Source organism: Bufo gargarizans, chromosome 1 (genome assembly GCF_014858855.1).
Source record: "Bufo gargarizans isolate SCDJY-AF-19 chromosome 1, ASM1485885v1, whole genome shotgun sequence".
NCBI lineage: Eukaryota > Metazoa > Chordata > Amphibia > Anura > Bufonidae > Bufo > Bufo gargarizans.
Genome location: NC_058080.1, coordinates 713,992,617 through 714,011,653, shown reverse-complemented (window position 1 = coordinate 714,011,653; position 19,037 = coordinate 713,992,617). Strand labels below are relative to the sequence as shown.

The window sequence follows — 19,037 nt, the reverse complement described above, 5'->3', positions numbered from 1 at the left end:
CCTAGATACAAGATGAGATACGGCCTCTAGCCTGGATACAAGATGAGATACGGGCTCTAGCCTGGATACAAGATGAGATACGGCCTCTAGCCTGGATACAAGATGTGATACGGCCTCTAGCCTGGATACAAGATGAGATACGGCCTCTAGCCTAGATACAAGATGAGATACGGCCTCTAGCCTGGATACAAGATGAGCTACGGCCTCTAGGCTGGATACAAGGTGAGATACGGCCTCTAGCCTGGATACAAGATGAGCTACGGCCTCTAGGCTGGATACAAGGTGAGATACGGCCTCTAGCCTGGATACAAGGTGAGATACGGCCTCTAGCCTGGATACAAGATGAGATACGGTTGGGTATGGAGGCATACAGGTTCCTGGTATCCTGCGGCACATTTGCCCACAGATGTTACGGCTGGACCTGTAGATCCTGCACACTGGTAGGTTGCTGAAGCTGGTGTCCCAGCTGGTCCCATAATTGCTGGATTGATGATAAATCTAGTGACCGGGCAGCCAAGGAAGTGCTGTAATCTGGAGGAGACGTGGGGCACTTGGGGCAGCGTGTTGCTCCAAAGCAAAGGCAGGATTGAAGCTCTCACCACAACTGCTGTGGAATCCCAAACAGAACCTGGATTAATCGTAAAAGACTATAAGGTTCCAGTCCGTAGCAGTCCAGCAGCAGGTTTCTCGTTCACAACAGCACTGCAAATGAAGGTGATGGTGGCTGTCTGGCACGTAATGGGCGCTGTGACACAAAATGTCCTTTTGCTGGAAATGGTCCTGGCAGACAGGGATCTGTAATGAAGGTGCCACCTATGTATGGATGGTGGACCAAAAAACTGTGGGAGCTGCTCGTGGCTTGTCGGCGGATTAAACATTCCCCTCTACTGGTGCTCTGTCCGTCCGCAGCCTGTTTACTGTGTGTGCCCTTCACGGCTCCCAACACCTCCTAACTGCTAGGTCACAACGGTCCAGATAGTGGGCAATTCGTTGAAACAACTATCCCGCTTCTCTCCAGTGATGCACCCCCCTGTCAAAGTCTGTCAACTGGGCAAAATGTCTTTAAGTGCATTGTAGAGGCATGTCTAGCAGTCAACGATCTATCACCAAAAGGTACACTGCCCAAAAGTAGCCTCTGAGAACATTTTAATAGGGCAGCGGTAGAAGCACTTTTATCCCCTCTTGTGGCAAGGCCCAGTGTCTAATCAGACCACACCTGTAATCATCTACATATCTGCAGAGATTTGCAGCAATCTGTCTCCTAGGGCAGGGTTTCAGATGCCTTGATTTTACCAACCTAAATGTTGGTAGGTATACCCTGGGTGCGCATAGAATGGCGCTTCTTACTTCTGAGTGGAATGAGCTGGCTAAATACTGCCCCCTGATTGGCTGATCAGGCTATCTATCCTATTTGCCGCCCACCCTTCTATGGTCATGTGATCTTCCATCTTCATCCTTCTTGTTGTTTTCCCCACTAGGTCTCACAGTAAAATGGCGCTGTGCACCATGTTTGCGTAATTGGTCTGAAGCGAATCGCCAAAACTACAGATTTGTTTGGAAGATGAATTTTTGTGAAATTTTCATTTAGAATCAATTTGCTTATCTCTAATATGCTGTGTATATATTTACTAATCCTGTATGTGAAGTATAAAGTATTTTAAACTGTCGAGCATTCCTGAAATGACTTTTGCCTGCAGTACCACACTCTGCCTGTACTATTGGTGGAGCTGTTGCGCCTAAATACAGCAGAACGCTGGCTGATACTGTACTGTAAGTTTTTATTAATTTTGAATCACTTTATACTTTTTGTCTTTAATTATTGATGAAGGACATTTTATTAGATCTATGATCCCTTACCTACAAATATTATGACGGAACATGTAATGACTGTTATAGTAATGAAAGTGTGCGTATTAACAGGGGAGGTACGTGTAATCACTCATTAATGGTGCTGATATTTTTATTTTGTTCCATCCTGCCAGGAGAGAGAAAGTTGGACAACGATAAAGACAACTTCGAAAAGGGAGCGGAGGACAAATTCACCATTGATGCGCCAAATTTAGGAAAAATTAGGAAAATTACAATTGGTCACAACAACAAAGGAGGGTCGGCTGGATGGTTCCTAGAAAAGGTCGGTAGAGGGGAAGGCCTTGGAATTTTTTTTTTTCTACTTGTACATTGATGGCCTTTCATTAGGAAACGTTTTTTGTAAGTAATTGTATCTTAAAGAGGCTTTCCTGAACCAACATAGGATAGGTCATCAATTTCAGATTGGTTTGGGTCCAACAACTGGAACCACGACCGATATGCTGTTAGTAGGAGCTGCAGTTCTGGAAGTAAACAGCGCCACACCTTGTGTAGTGGTCAATCTTGGGTACTGCAGCTGATGTTCCTATTCCACTGATAAAAAAATATAGAACAAGAATAACAATATAAACAATAAAGCAACATGTGGCCTACTAGTAAAGGGGTTATCCAGGACTTTTGTATTGATGTCCTATCCTCAGGACAGTCTATCACTACCTGATTGGAGACCCTTAGGCCTAGTTCACACGAACGCTTTTTTTGCAAGTGTACGGGCCGCTTTTTTGTGTTTCATATACGGAACCATTCATTTCAATGGTTCCGCAAAAAAAAAAAACGGAATGTGTTCCGTATGCATTCCATTTCCGTATTTCCGTTTTTCCGTTCCGTTGAAAGATAGAGCTTGTCCTATATTTGGCCGTAAATCACGGGTCGTGGCTCAATTCAAGTTAATGGGTCTGCAAAAAAAACTGAACACATACGGAAATGCATCCGTATGTCTTCTGTATCCGATCCATTTTTTCTGAACCATCTATTGAAAATGTTATGCCCAGCCCAATTTTTTCTATGTAATTACTGTATACTGTACATGGCATACGGAAAAATGGAACGGAAAAACAGAAAGGAAACAGAAACACAACGGAACTCAAAAACGGAACAACGGATCTGTGAAAAACGGACCGCAAAAAGCTATAAAAGCCATACGTTTATGTGAACTAGGCATTTATCAGCTGTTAGTTTTGGTGCTGGAAGTCTGTGCCAGAACCACACAGCTCTGTCCATTGTGCAGTGGATTGAGTTGGTAACTGCAGCACTGCCCCCACTGAAGTGAATGGGAGCAGTGCTGCAGTTACAAGCTCCATCCACTTCACAATGGACGGAGCTGTGTAGTTCTGGCGCCAGAGCTACGCGGTAGCAGCCATTCAACAGAGGTGCAGGGCGTTGGTCCCCCTCCGATCTTATGTTGATGGCCTATCCTGAGAATAGGGCATCAGTATCAAAATCCTGGATGACCCCCTATAATCATGGACAGAAGAACTGTACAAGAGGAAGGTTTAATAACTGTGTTGTGATATTAGATCCTGTTCATATACTTCTTAGTGCTGGAGATACACTACAATATTTTTGGGATTGGGTTTGGAAAATGGCAGTCAATTAGATATTAAAAGGGGTTGTCCGGGATCATAAAAATATGGCTGCATTCTTCCGAAATGAGCACCGCGGCTGTCCACAGGTTGTGTGGCATTTCAGTTCAGCCCCATTTACTACAGTGGAGATGAGCATGAATACCAAACACAACCTATGGACGGGTGAGGTGCTGTTTCTGGTAGCACACTATCCCTTTAAATGGCGTGTCACATGCAAACAATAGAACTGAGAAATGGGGATCATTCTAAATGAAAGTGGTATTATACTTACTATAAATGAAAAAATAGAAGCTCTTTCCGCACATTTTTGATCAAACGTGTGTCGGGCCCATCTACCAGGCGTCAAGGTGTTTTTAGACTACCTCAGACTCCCTGTAGGCACCGTGGCTATGCTGTAGTCGCCGTGCTAAAAAACAGCCAAGCGGCAAGATCTGAGGAAAGTATAGAAAATATATAGCAGAGTCTTACGTATATATTTTTTGAGGTTATGACTGTACAGTCCCTTTAACTTGGCATGTTTAAGTTTGGAGCTGTAATGTGACCCCCTTAATATATACAGCACTTTTTTGCATTATGCTTTTGCTAACCTGACCTGTGCGTCATCTATGTACAGCGCATGGCGGGTGAATCCTCCAGCTACAGAGAACATCAGATGTAGGTCCAACTAAAAATTAAATGAAAATGAAGAGTTATCAAAACTGATGTAAAACCTCATCGCAACCAATCAGATTCCACCTTTCATTTTTTAGAGCTCCTTTGGAAAATGAAAGGTGGGATCTGATTGCCAGTTTTCCCTAACACCAGCTGTGATAAATCTTTCCCATAGACTGTAGCTCTTCCAATGTCATCTCCAGATGCAGCTTTCCTCTGCAGGAGCCAGAGGCGGATTGGCCATAGATCTTACAGGGAAATTTCCCGGTGGGCCGATGCCCAGGGGGCCTCCTGAGCTCTCCTCCCCTGCCTTCCATCAACTTGGACCCGACTACAAAACGGGGCCACTTTTGGTATTTTTTTCCAGGGCACTTTAAGTTCCCAGTCCGCCCCTGGCAGGACCTCATGGTCTATGTCAGGGGTGGCCAAACTGCGGATCTCGAGCATGCAGCTCTTTGCTGCTTCAAGTGCGGCTCTTGCGGTGGAGATGGGAAGCAGCTGCGCAGCCTAATAGAGAACATGGCATGCGCCGCTCTCAGCGTGCACCATGTTCTCTTCACTAGTCCCTCCCTCTCCACTGTGATGCGGCTGTTGCTGCCACCAATGGGGAGATAGCAGGGAGGAGAAGGGGAGCGGCTGTGGCCACTGCACCACCAATGAATGTATATTGGTGTATTCAAGTATAGGAGGCAGCGGGTGCCGGAGGCGGTATCACATACCCAGCACCCGGCCTCAATAACAGGACATGCGATCACCTGCGGAAATTAACCTCTCAGGTGCCGCACCTGAGGGGTTAATTGCCGCTGTTCGGCAGATCGCATGCCCTGTTATTGAGGCCGGGTATGTGATACCACCGCTGACACCCGCTGCCTCCTATACTTGAATTATTGTGTTAATTGCATTCATTGGTGGTGCAGTGCGCCCCCCCCCAATATTATAAATTCTAACCATTGGTGGTGCAGTACCCCCCCCCCCCAAGTATTAGTATCATTGGTGGCAGTGGCCACAGGGTCCCCTCCCCCTCTTCATTGTTGGCAGTTCCGATCGGTGTGCCCCAGCAGTGTAATCCTGGGGCTCGGATCTGTTACCATGGCAGCCAGGATGCTACTGAAGCCTTGGCTGCCATGGTATTCTCCCTGCTGGTGTGTGTACTATACACAGGGCAGCAGGGAGAGTGTGAAGTCTTATTCACCCTAATAGAGCTCTATTAGGGTGAATAGGACAAGGGTTCTAGCCCCTAAGGGGGATAATAGTAAATTTTAAAAAAAGTTAAGAAAAAATCACCAAATACTAAAAGTTGAAATCACTCCCTTTCCTAATTTTACATATAAAATTTACAAACAATAAAAAATAAACATATTACATATCGCCATGCCCGAAAAAGTGTGAACTATTAAAATATAAAAAAATATTTCCTATGCAGTGAACGCTGTAACAGAAAAAAAAAATCACAACCGCGCGATGTATAGCTTGTGGCTCCTGGTAGTCATACGTTTATTTTTCTGTCTCTTTGTGTCTGTAAGGTTGGCCACCCTTGGTCTGTGTCATGGTTGGACCCATTTTCATGATCTACAAGATAAGACACAGGACCTCTACAGGTCCACTCTCATCCTGTATTTGGGGATAAACACTTTCATTGTTCTCTGCACAAAAAGCAACCAAAATAGTCGAGCGCCTAATGCTCTATATATCCAGAACCTGACAGGTCGTAATTAATCGCTAATTAGTTGCTTATTTTATCGTATAATGATGTGTTAATTGTATCTGTTCCTCAATTCACAGCCTGTGGTTAACCGACCACCGGCTGGGAGACTTTTTCATTAAAGGGGTTCTACAGGAAATAAAAAAATGCTTAGGCTACTTTCACACTAGCGTTTTTGTTTTTCGGTATTGAGTTACGTCACAGGAGCTCAATACCGGAAAAAAACTGATCAGTTTTATCCTAATGCATTCTGAATGGAGAGTATTCCGGTCAGGATGCCTCAGCTCAGTCCCTCTTACGTTTTTTCGACTGAGAAAATACCGCAGCATGTTGCATTTTTCTCTCCGGCCAAAAATACTGAACACTTGCCGGAATGCCGGATCCGGCATTAATTTACAGTGAAGTGTTTATCCGGGATTAAATGTTCCGGCAAAACGGCTCCGGCTTTCCGGTCTGCACATGCGCTGACCTTTAAAAATGAAAAAAAAAATAATACAGGATTTGTTTTTCCGGATGACACTGGAGAGACGGATCCGGTATTTCAATGCATTTGTCAGACGGATCCACATCGTAAAATTTTTCATTGCTTCAAAAAATTTGATCAAAAAGTCACACCCGCTCCAAAATTGTATCAATAAAAACTACAGATCACCTCGCAAAAAATGAGCCCTCACACACCTCAGTAGACATAACTATAAATAAGTTATGGCAATGTAAAAAAAAATGTTTTCAAAGTTTTTATTCCCCCCCCCCCCAGTATTAAAACACATAAAAACCTATACATATGTGATATCGTTGCAATCATACTGACCAAGAGAATGAAGGGCTAAAGTCTGTTTTGACGCATAGCGAACGCTGTAGGGATCAAACCAGTAAAACTGTGGCGGAATTGCATTTTTTTCCCCAATTCCACCACATTTTGAATTTTTTTTTCCGCTTCCCACTATATTGTATGCCATATTAAATGGTGGGATTATATAGTACAACTTGTCCCGCAAAGCATTTTTTCCTTCATACATGTGAAGGAAAAATAAAAAAATGATGGCTCTGTGAAGACAGGGAAGAAAAATGAACGTAATAAAAAATAAAATAAAACTCTGGTATCCAAGGGGTTAAACATCTATTTTTGTTAACACTGTTGGGGCTCATCCACATCTGCGTTGAGATTTCCATTCTGCTGCTCCGTCGAAAGAATAGAAAATTTCCCCCATTTTATGTGGTTGCTGTTGATCATCCTCTATGCTCGTTTAGTCGCTGTTCTCTGCTGAACGCAGATGTGAATGAGCCCCTTACTGAATGTCTGACATTTTAAAGGGAGAGTGTTCATTTGTCAGATACTGGAGCCTTATGTATACAATCACAATCACTGATGACCTTTAATTCCCCATCTTTTATCAGGTAATCATTGAAGACATTGGTAACAAGACAATCTATGAATTTCCATGCTCTCGCTGGTTCGCCATTGATGAAGATGATGGAAAAATCCAGAGGGATCTTCTTGTCGGGGGAAGTGAGGCGACAGGTAGGGAGGTTGTTCTGGAATAGATGTGCGCTGTGAATTGTAGTCTCTGTTAGGCCTCATGCCCACGACCGTAGTTTAGGCCCGCACCCGATCCACATTTTTTTCCTCTTCAATGGGTTCGCAAAAGATGTGGACAGGACACCGTGTTCTGTCCACATCTGTGTGTCAATTCCACGACCTTGCAAAAAACAAAAAATATAGAACATGTCCTCTTCTTGTCTGTTTTGCAGACAAGAATGGGCATTTGTAATATATTGCGGGGCCTGCGAATGGGGAAGATGGCAGCATGCACGCGGCTGGTATCCGTGTTTTGCGGATCCACAATTTGCGGACTGAACAAAATGGATATGGTTTTGTGCATTAGGCCTTGGGGCCCATGCACACGACCGTGTGTATTTTTCCGTCTGCAAAAAACAGATCCGCAAAAAATACGGATGACGACCGCGTGCATTCCGTATTTTGCGGAACGGAAAAGCTGGCCTCTAATAGAACAGTGCTATCCTTGTCCGTAATGCAGACAATAATAGGACATGTTCTATTTTTTTCCAGAACGGATATACGGACATACGGAAACGAAATGCAAATGAAGTAACTTTTTTTGCAGATCTATTGAAATGAATGGTTCCGTATAAAAAACGGAACAGACACGTAAAGAAAATATGTTGGTGTGCATGAGGCCTCATACTGTAATTTAGTCATAATGTTGGGGACCCGTGGTGGGGGAGGGAGACGCTCCCAGTTTACAGTTTTCCATCCACAGAAGCTTGTCTTGTATCGGTAACATCAGTATTCAGGGACAGAATAGTTATAATGGGACATTGCTTGAGACTGGTTTCCACCATGTTGAAAAGACCTAAAACGAACGTGTGAAGCAAAGAGAAGCAGTTGTATAGAAAAGAGCATGTAAAAGAGTTACCCCCTGATTAATGTAAAACCACACATCATTTACTACATGATAATCTATCTCCTGAGGAAGCAACTGCGAAACACATGAGGGTCCTCTGTCACCCCTCTGGTCAGTATTTACTTGACTTTGTATTGACTGTTTTAGTTCACGGAACTATTCAAGTCAATGGGTCTGTGAAAAATCACGGATGCACACAAGATTGTCATCCGCGTCCGTGATCCGTGTCCGTTTTTTCCTATCATTTCAAAGGCAAACTTTTTTTTTCATGTCCGTGGATCCTCCAAAAATCAAGGAAGACCCACGGAAGAAAAAACTGACACGGATCACGGAACAACGGAAACCGTTTTTGCGGACCGCAAAAAAAAAAACGTCCGTGTGCATGAGGCCTTATTGTGAATTCTGAGATTCGGGAAAAAATTGTCTTAACACTACTACTAGTTGCATAAAAGTTTACTAGACTATGATAAAAAAAGATATACAGTACAAAAGATAACATACAGAGTAAAGTAAGTAACAGTCACCAAAAGCCGTGAACAAATGAGCAAGCTCCCATTGACCAGCGCCCAACATGGCACCAGGCCGATGCCCATATGACACAAAGAGAGGTAATGGTAGCAAGACACATCTTACCCTCAATGGAACTGAGCTCCTTGTTACATAGTTAGATGTTTTGTAGCTTCCTGGCCTCTTACGCTGGGTTCACACCTGAGCGTTTTACAGCGCGTTCCTACGCGCTGTAAAACGCACAACAGGCAAGAACCAATGATTCCCTATGGGAAGGGTTCACACCTGGGCGTTTTACAGCGCGTACGATCGCGCTGTAAAACGCCCGACGCTCAAACAAGTACAGGAGCTTTTTTTGGCGCGTTTGACGCGCGTTTGGGCCATAGACTCTTTGGACAACACTGCTGTCAATCACTATTAAAAAAAACGCGCGACAAAAACGCGCATAGAAACGCGCGTTTGAGAAACGCCTAGGTGTGAACCCAGCGTTATAGCCCCACCTAAAGTCCTTCAGTGTAGGTACTTCATTCTTCAGGTATCAAGCACCACTAATTACATTACAAGGAATTAAGACCTTGCTATATAAAGTATATTTAGATATTCTAACTTTTGCACTTACTATTATGCTTTTTATTATACCACACCGTAGTGGATGACATTATGTTATCTGGTTTATGTGTCTACTATTTCTTAAGCTGTATGTATCATTTTAATGCGATGGATTAATAAACTGTATAGTTTTTACAAATGGCAGTAGGTGGTATTTTTTAATTGGTGGTTGGACATAAAAAGATAAAATAAAGTATTTATAAAATCACACAGCTCAGTATGTAGCCATCGCAGAAGAGGTGGCTTTATAATCAATCCCCCGAAGGAACTGAGCAGAAGGAACATTTCATGCCAATTCTGTTCTTTCATTACCAGGAATTGTCTATAATGTTTCTATCATGACCGGAGACATCCGGGGTGCTGGCACCAACTCCAAAGTTCACATCATCCTCCATGGATCGAAGGGTTTAAAGAACAGCGGAAAGATCTTTCTGGAAGGCGGAGAGTTTGAACGAGCGAGAATTGACATCTTCAATATAGAGATTGCGGCCCTGCTCAGCCCCCTCAGCAGAGTGACAATCGGGCATGACGGGAGAGGGGTCAGCTCCGGCTGGTATTGTGAGAAGGTCTGTCAATCAATGATATTCTTAGATTTTTACTCCAGCATTAAGGGGATATGTCACTTTTTTAGTTTTTTTTAAAGTTACATATATAGGGTATGCTAGAGTATACATATAGAGGGTTACATATATAAGGTATGGTATAGGGTATGCTGGAGCTTGCCTTGTTTCGTTGTATGCATTGCTCTATATTGCAGATAGGAGATAGATCACTTCTTCCCTGTCACCAATGCAAATTATTGGCAGGTGCGGGTTCTCCTTGTGGACATCCAGGTAGTGTAAGGAGTCTTAAAGGCAATGGTCCTTGGGAAAAAAGTATGCAAATTAGCTCTCCTCAAGAAGAAAGAAAACTGTCTCTAGTGCCACCTTCTGGTAGCTACCTTCTAAGTCAAGGCCCTTTAAACCCTTCCCCACATTTAATGTACATGCATGTGATAATGACTGCTCAGGAGCTGAACCTGCTCCATACAAGGTGGGTGCCAACTGATTTTACAGCCGACACCCCCCTACAGTGACCAGGATTGGAGATAACTCTGTTGCCGATCATTTAACCACTCAAAAGCTGTGGCCAATAGTATCCACAGCATCTGTGAGGTTCAACAGAGGGAGGGGACTTCCTCTGCTCTCCAATCGCCTTCCCTCCTGCAGGAGGAAGGGGGTGGGGCAAATGGTTGTCATTGCAACTGATTGGTCAGAACACTGTATTGCAGTTCATAGTGCAAGTGATCAAATGTTGACAGGTTCATATTCCCTTAGGGGACTGAAAACACAAAAAAAATGTAAAAATCAGCTTTATAAAGATTTTAAAAATATTAACAAATATATAAAAAGATTGAAAACACCCGATTTCCCATTTAAAGAAAAATTGGCATATCCATAAATGTCTGATCTATTAAAATATTATGTTGTTTACCCCACATGGATCAGACATTCACTTACAGGGTAGCTGCCTAAAATTGATCCACATGCACCCCTGTGCTCATGCAATTTGCTTAGAGGCTGCACACACTTTGGTACCAGGAGATACTGTAGTTCAAGACTCATCTATGGAATGTTTTAAAGGTTTCAATCTGTCTCCTGTTTCCACTGTTGCTCTAGAGTACATGATGATGTGTTCACCAGAGTGACAACATGTCTATGGAGGTGACATCACTGAATGGTAGTCATGTGACATGTCATTGCTTAGACCTCCTAAAGAGCATCATGCCCATAGAAATACAGTTGTGCATACAAGAAAATAGTCGGTATAGCTCACAGATCTCAGGGCATGATGGGAGTTGTAGGGTCCTGACCACAGTGCATTTTTGGCACTGTACATGGAATGTAACCTACAAATCAAAAAGTGAAACTGAATGCTGGGGATACGGGCAGATACGAAGCTCTAGCTTGAAAAAGTTCTGTAAAGATCAGTATTCCCTGGAGAATTCTGAGTCAATTTCATCTGCACTTTGTCACCTCGCACACTGCCTGGTCTGCACCGCTTCTTGTAACTGCATCCATCTTGTCTTTTTGTTCTGTCAAAAATAATATCAAAAAAGCATCTAGTGTGCCAGAACTTCTGCACCCTCTGTATACAATGCTATCTACCACCCCCTCCCTGAGCTCCAAGTCTCTAAGTGTCCAATATACAGCTTCTACAAATATATATATATAGTATATATATATATGTATGTATACTGTGTGTGTGTATATATATATATATATATATATATATATATATAAACTGTAATACTGCTCCCATGTATAAGAATATGACTATTATAATACTGCCTGATATGTACAAGAATATAACTACTATAATACTGCCTCCTATGTACAAGAATATAACTACTATAATACTGTCTCCTATGTACAAGGATATAACTACTATAATACTGCCCCCTATGTACAAGAATATACCTACTATAATACTGCCTCCTATGTACAAGAATATAACTACTATAATACTGCTCCTATGTACAAGAATATAACTACTATAATACTGCTCCTATGTACAAGAATATAACTACTATAATACTGCCTCCTATGTACAAGAATATAACTACTATAATACTGCTCCTATGTACATGAATATAACTACTATAATACTGCCTCCTATGTACATGAATATAACTACTATAATACTGCTCCTATGTACAAGAATATAACTACTATAATACTGCTCCTATGTACATGAATATAACTACTATAATACTGCCTCCTATGTATAAGAATATAACTACTATAATACTGCCTCCTATGTACAAGAATATAACTACTATAATACTGCCTCCTATGTATAAGAATATAACTACTATAATACTGCCTCCTGTGTACACGAATATAACTACTATAATACTGCTCCTATGTACAAGAATATAACTACTATAATACTGCCCCTATGTACAAGAATATAACTACTATAACAGTATCACAATGAAAAAGTAAGAATATACAACAATAGACAATCACAGTCTGCTTAAACTAATAACACACAAAGAATTACATCTCCAGTTCTACTACCCCCTCCCTGAGCTCCAAGTCTCTAAGTGTCCAATATACAGCTTCTACAAATATATATATATATAGTATATATATATGTATGTATACTGTGTGTGTGTATATATATATATATATAAACTGTAATACTGCTCCCATGTATAAGAATATGACTATTATAATACTGCCTGATATGTACAAGAATATAACTACTATAATACTGCTCCTATGTACAAGAATATAGCTACTATAACAGTATCACAATGAAAAAGTAATTTTTTAACACTATTGCACTTCTTGTGTTTTTATACTGTGCGGTAAACCGCAATGCTGTGGGGTATTGGCTGAGGACACTGCTGAGAGAGAAGTCCTTTACTGTAATTTTGCACTTGGCGTCACATTTTTTCCTTTGCCACACAGGTTGTTGTCTACTGCCCATTCACAGGCATTGAGCAGACCTTCCCATGCGGCAGATGGCTGGATGTAGATGAAGGAGATGGGCTGATAGAACGGGAACTCTACGAAATGGTTTCCCTGCGTCAGAAAAGGCAGAAAAGTGAGTGCCGTCTCTGCAGTCTCCAAAAGCTGAATTAGAGCTTCAGCGCTTGTGTCGCCTCCCGAAACAGCAGCGCAGGATCCAGATTGTCAGGGCTGGGCTAGATGTCCGGCCCTGTCAATCAACAGGCAGGTGGCAGCTTCTTCACCTGGAAGGACAGCCCCTCACAGATGAAAAACTCTTGTTATTGAGACAACTCGATGTTCTCATCCTTAGTAAGTAGTAAGTACCTACCAAAAGTGGCCCAAGGGAGGACAACTGGTCAACGAGCAACAAGGTCAAGGCCCATTGATGTGTTTGAGGAGTGGGACCCACAGAATGTCTACTGTAGTAGAAACTGCTGAAAAGAAATACATTTTAGTATATAAGTCAGTGGCTATACACATTGTTTTATTACATTATTACATTCAGATTCCGGTGTAGAATATTTTTCATGGGACACCCCTTTAAATCCTCAATTCCATTACAGAACACCCATGGTCTCTTTGGATCTGGACAAGTGACATAAAAAATGCCGGGACAGATGCAAATATCCTTCTCCAGATCTATGGGGAAAAGGGGAAATCGGATGAAATGAGACTGGACAACAACTCAGACAACTTTGAAACTGGACAAGTAGACAAGTTCATGGTAAGACGTGGCATGATGCCATATGCCTTGTCCGTGTAGACGTCTTATCCCACTAGTGAATCCGAAAAAAAGCAATGGAGGCAGCATGTCCGGTAAAAAAAACCTTTAATGGGCACAGCCAAGTGAACTTAACGTGCAAAAAAGTTGTGACGTTTCGGCCGCTTCACAGCCTTTATCAAACACACTGTGCAATTTAAAAGTACCTGCTTAAATATACTAAAACACACCCACTATCAATGGGGTGGCCAATGACAGAGACAAGAGATACTGATGTCATACAAAGTGCGCCCACAGGTGCTCTTACAAAGTGTCTCATTCATATATGTTAGGTCCCCTATCCCACATACCTTCACAGCGCACGTGTATCACGGCGTACCCAGGCTTCTGGCGCGCATGTCGGGAGAGAGGGAGTAGCGTCACTGGCCGCTTCACTCCGAGTCAGCTGATCACAGGCAGCTCCGCCCCTTCATCGCACGTCATCAACAATCTCCCGGCATGTGCGCCGTTGCCAGGGACGCCTAGGAGTCACTTCCTCCCCGTCGCTTACAAGCGATCGCTCCACCGCATCGCGTCCACAGCACCAGCAGCCAAACCCTAGATCAGGTGGCGCAAACCAGGTGACTCACCTAACATTTGCGCCCTCTCACACGAAGGGGGACATCCGCACATGGGCAGGTAGCAACACCCCGCCTCCAGCCAAGAGCCCGGCCTTGGTGACGCCGCGGCTCCACCCTCCCCATGTCCGTCCTCCCCAGCTCTGCCAAAGACGCAACTGAGGTCTGAACCCGCCCCTTGCTGTGACGCGCGGCGCGGGACGATCGCCTGCACGTCAGGGATGAAGAATAGATCCCTCATATCATACCGTGCTCTGATCTGTGCGGACCAGGGAATAAGTGGAAAAATGTATAATACAAAGTACAATTAAATAAACACTACACAGAGAACAGGTTGCCATGGTCACCTTACACATTTGCTACTGAGAATTCTATGTTCATTCCGAACGGTTGCAGGGCTCTCATTTCAAAGATCCACTTAAGTTCCTTCTTGCGCAGAATGCGATCCTTGTCACCCCCTCGTCTCAGAGGGCCGACAGAATCAATAATTCTAAAGCGTAGTTGGTTGACCGAGTGTCCACGCTCCACGAAGTGTTTCGCCACCGGCTTATCTATCAGAGCCCTGCGAATATTGCTCTTATGTGAGTTGATGCGCTCCCTGGCTTCCATTGTGGTTTCCCCTATGTAAATAAGGCCACACGGGCACGTGATCATATAAATCACGTCCCGTGACCTGCATGTGTAGAAGTTTTTTATCTTGTAAGGCTTGCCACTGTAGGGATGGGCAAAGGTATCTCCCTTGAGCATGTTACCACAATTGCAACAACCAAGGCAGGGAAAACATCCCAACTTCCTTGGTGCCAGATACCTCTGCCCATCCCCACGTGGCTCACCAACTTCCGTCCTCACCAATTTGTCACGCAGGTTGGTCCCTCTCTTGTATGCCATCATGGGGAAATCCACAAACTCCTCCACCCTAGGTAATCCTTTTTGTAGGATGTGCCACTCTTTACGAATAATCCGCGCTATATCGCCACTCTTAGATCCGTATGTGGAGACAAACGGAATCCGTTTAGCGTCCCTCTCCTTCGCCTTCCCTTGGAGCGTGGACTCTCGGTCAACCTCCCCCACTTTCAGTGAGATCTTTTCCACAAGTCGTCGTGGGTATCCCCTATCAAGGAATTTCCTCCCCATCTCCTCCACCCTCCTCCCGAAGCGCTCCTCCCCAGATACCACCCGTCTCACCCTCAACATCTGACTCCAGGGTAACGACTCTACCATCCGTCGGGGGTGGTTACTCCTGAAGTCCAACAGATTGTTCCTGTCCGTTGGTTTGTGGAAAATATCCGTTTCAATACCTCCCTCCTTAATGTGTACCATCACGTCTAGAAATTGGAGGGAAACTGTCGACATTGTCATGGTAAACCCCAACCCGGGCACCATATTATTGAGGAACTCACAAAACAGCTGTAATTCGCCTTGGGAGCCCCCCCACACCACAAAAATTTCGTCGATGTAGCGCCACCAGCACCGGGCTCTCCTAAACAAGTCGGCCTGGTAAATGAGTCTGTCCTCCACCTCTGCCATGAACATGTTGGCATACGTGGGCGCCACGTTCGAGCCCATGGCCACTCCACGCAATTGTTGGTAATAGGTGTTCCCAAAGCGAAAATAATTTCCCCTCAGGACCACCTCCAAGAGATGGAGGACAAACCCACGGCCGCCCAGGGAGAGCCCGGTGCGGGCCAGGGCCACATCGACGACATTCAATCCATAGGTGTGTTCTATGGAGGTATAAAGAGAGACCACATCGAAACTGACAAGGATGGGGTCAGTGGGTAAGCTCAGCTCTCTGAGCTTCAACAAGAAGTGGCTGGTATCCCTGATGTATGAAGGGGTGCTGGTGGCATGAACCCGCAATACCCTATCAAGAAATATCGCTATGTTGCTGAAGATTGAATCCCTGCCCGACACAATGGGCCGGCCTGGGGGGTCAACCAAGCTTTTATGTATTTTGGGAAGCACATAGAACAGGGGAGTGACCGGGTGTTTAATCAGAAGGAATTCCCTGACCTCAATGTCGATGATACCCCCAACCAGGGCTTCACCGATGATTGTTTCCAAAATACGTTTGATGTCCCACTTGGGATCATTCTGAAGCTCAACATATACCTCCCGGTCACCCAGCTGTCTATGTACTTCCCGTTCATAGCTAGGTGTGTCCATCACCACCACCGCCCCTCCCTTATCAGCAGATTTAATCGTTAGAGATTTATCCTCAGTCAATTGTTTAAGTGCCTCTTTTTCCCCCCTTGTCAGGTTCGATGTGGTCCTCCCCTCCTTCAGCTCCCTCAAGGTCTCAATCTGTTTAGACACAATGGCAATATATGTTTCCACAACGTGATTACTACGTGGTGGAGCAAAGTCACTTTTGTTCCTCAAATCTAGTGTCTTCAAGACAAAGTCAGCATTCGCCGCTCCATCCAATGCTGGCACCGTCATCCTTTCCTCCTTGTCAAGAAAGAAGGCCTTCAATCTGAGTGTGCGGTAAAAACGATGGAGGTCAAGTTCCAAATCGAACCAGTCCATATCATGACCTGGACAGAACGATAATCCACGTCCCAGGACACGTTGTTGTTCAATGGAAAGCTGTCTCGTAGAGATGTTGACAACCAGGTTCAGGGTCAGATCTGGTGAGACTGTTTCATGGCTTCTGTGCTCTCAACCTGCAGTGTTTAGCTGCTGAGGAAATACAAGTCCCAGTAAGCCTTCCCATCAGTCCTAATGGCAAATCTGGGAATAGTATTTTTACAATAGTTGGAGTGGTTTTGCTGCATTTTTACATCATGATATGGGCACCCACTGGATGTAGAGTTAGATACAGGAGGCACGAGCCACCAGGAACCTCAATACTGTATCACTGGAAAATGTTACCCTTTTTATTGCATATAAAGCCACTTATTTTATCTTTTACAGATCGAGCTCCCAGACTTGGGGATCCTTTATAAACTCCGGATTTGGCATGAGAAGAGAAATGCATTCAGTGGCTGGCATTTAAATAAAGTAAGACCTCAATGCTGGAATATCATTCAATGGGGCAGTTCCAAAAGAGCTCCACAAGTCTAGATTTTGGAGCTCTGTTTTTTTCAGATACAGAGTACCAAAGACTTCTTCAGAACTATCATGTGCTAAAAGATACAATTATGACTGCCTTTGGCTGCCACAAGGGGGAGCTCACTCCATTGAAATTAATACAACTCCTACTGAACTCCATGTCTAGTGAGCTCCCCTATAGGTGAAGTAAAAACAGCTCATTGCTACTTCAACCTCCACTTTTACGAAACAACTCATCTTACATTTACTATATGAGATAGTTTACCCCGTTCATAATAAGCCAATGTATGAATCTTCTGAATGTATTTCTGCACCATCACAGGTCACCCTGCTGAAAACACTCACCAAAGAAAAATACACCTTTAAATGTGGCCGCTGGCTGGACCTCAATGAAGACGACAATGAGATTGTGCGGGAGCTTCCAGCTGAGGGTCCATTGGTGGCGGAGGTGTTACCAGGTGAGACTTTATGTGTTGCAATTCTTAACTAGGCCTACAGAGGGCGCGAGGATCAAGGATTCAGCAGATACATGTATCTTATACTATCATCTCATAGCGGATTACCTAGATGGATGCAAGCAGTGGTAGGGTTTTCAGCCTGTATGTATTAAATTTGTGTTTTTCACTGACAGAAAGCAGGGATATTGAAATACTTTGAAGTATTCAATCTGACTTTGAACGTTATTTCATTTTTAGGTGCAAAATTTTATGATGATTAATGTCAGAATACATCTTTCCAGGATCAGTCTGGTACAGAGGCCAAAAATCCCTACTTCCCATCACATAAGCATAAAGATGCCTTCTTCTTCTGTCTCCACTAGGGGGAGCTTACCAAAGACAGATTTATTATTGAGTTCAATGTAAGCTGTATACAGTGAGCTCCCCCTTGTCGGAATATTTATGCTGTCTCCGATTGACAGTCTATATGGTTTATGTGAATAAATTAAAATCGGTAATAAAGGAGATTCTAACTTATTATCATAAATATCAAGCTAAAACAAGCTCGTGATCTGCGTTGAATTGAAGACAAAACCCAGTTACAGACAAAATATATATGTAATTTATTAATACAATTTATAGTGCAAAATAATATATATAATAAAATTGGCGGTAATAAAATTCACCCAATGATATGCAAAATAGTGGTAAAGACAAAAATAATTGAGAACATATATATACACAATTATGCCTTCTTATAATAATACCCCTCACTTTTTTTAAAAGTCAATTTAATACTTGATTTCTCTCAGCCGACAAATGTCCGATTAAACCCAAATCTGGTTTATCTTTTATCTATATAAATATATATATATTATCAACCATACTGGTCTAGAACTGAATTCAGTTCCTTGGAGATAATACCGTGTTTTCACTAGTATATTTTTAATCTCCCTGTATTGGATTAATTTTCAGGATGATGCTGCAGGTACACCCAAATCTTATTCCAAAACAGATACTATACACAAAGTATGGTTAATTGAATATATCTATAGATATGTATTATATTAATTAATTATCCTATAAAATATAGGTAAGGTTATACTATACCAAAATGTCAGCTAGCAGAAATCAGTTTCAATGGTTCTAAGATGGCTGCCTCCAATGACTGGCAAGGTGGTCAAGATCATGTTCAGAGAGAGAGCGAGATCGATCCCTTCTGTCAGCCCATACCATCTTTTTATCCTCTCTTAGAAAGGGCTTGGCCAAGTTTTATCATTAACTAGTGACCTCACTTTATAATTAATAGAACCTCCCTCTAGGGAAAAATATACCCTAGATCTTTGTTACCCTAACACTAG

General features: G+C 43.2%; 1 protein-coding gene across 2 annotated transcripts in view; it reads left to right on the top strand.

Annotated features, from left to right (window-relative positions):
- Positions 1-19,037, top strand: part of LOXHD1 (lipoxygenase homology PLAT domains 1) — a 209,777-nt gene that overhangs the window by 116,287 nt on the left and 74,453 nt on the right. For both annotated transcript variants that reach the window (XM_044292627.1, XM_044292628.1), the window contains exons 12-18: positions 1,983-2,131; positions 7,204-7,327; positions 9,663-9,913; positions 12,806-12,941; positions 13,411-13,571; positions 17,102-17,188; positions 17,562-17,697. In XM_044292627.1, the coding sequence (XP_044148562.1) occupies positions 1,983-2,131; positions 7,204-7,327; positions 9,663-9,913; positions 12,806-12,941; positions 13,411-13,571; positions 17,102-17,188; positions 17,562-17,697 (1,044 nt within the window). The remainder of the gene's footprint in view (positions 1-1,982; positions 2,132-7,203; positions 7,328-9,662; positions 9,914-12,805; positions 12,942-13,410; positions 13,572-17,101; positions 17,189-17,561; positions 17,698-19,037) is intronic.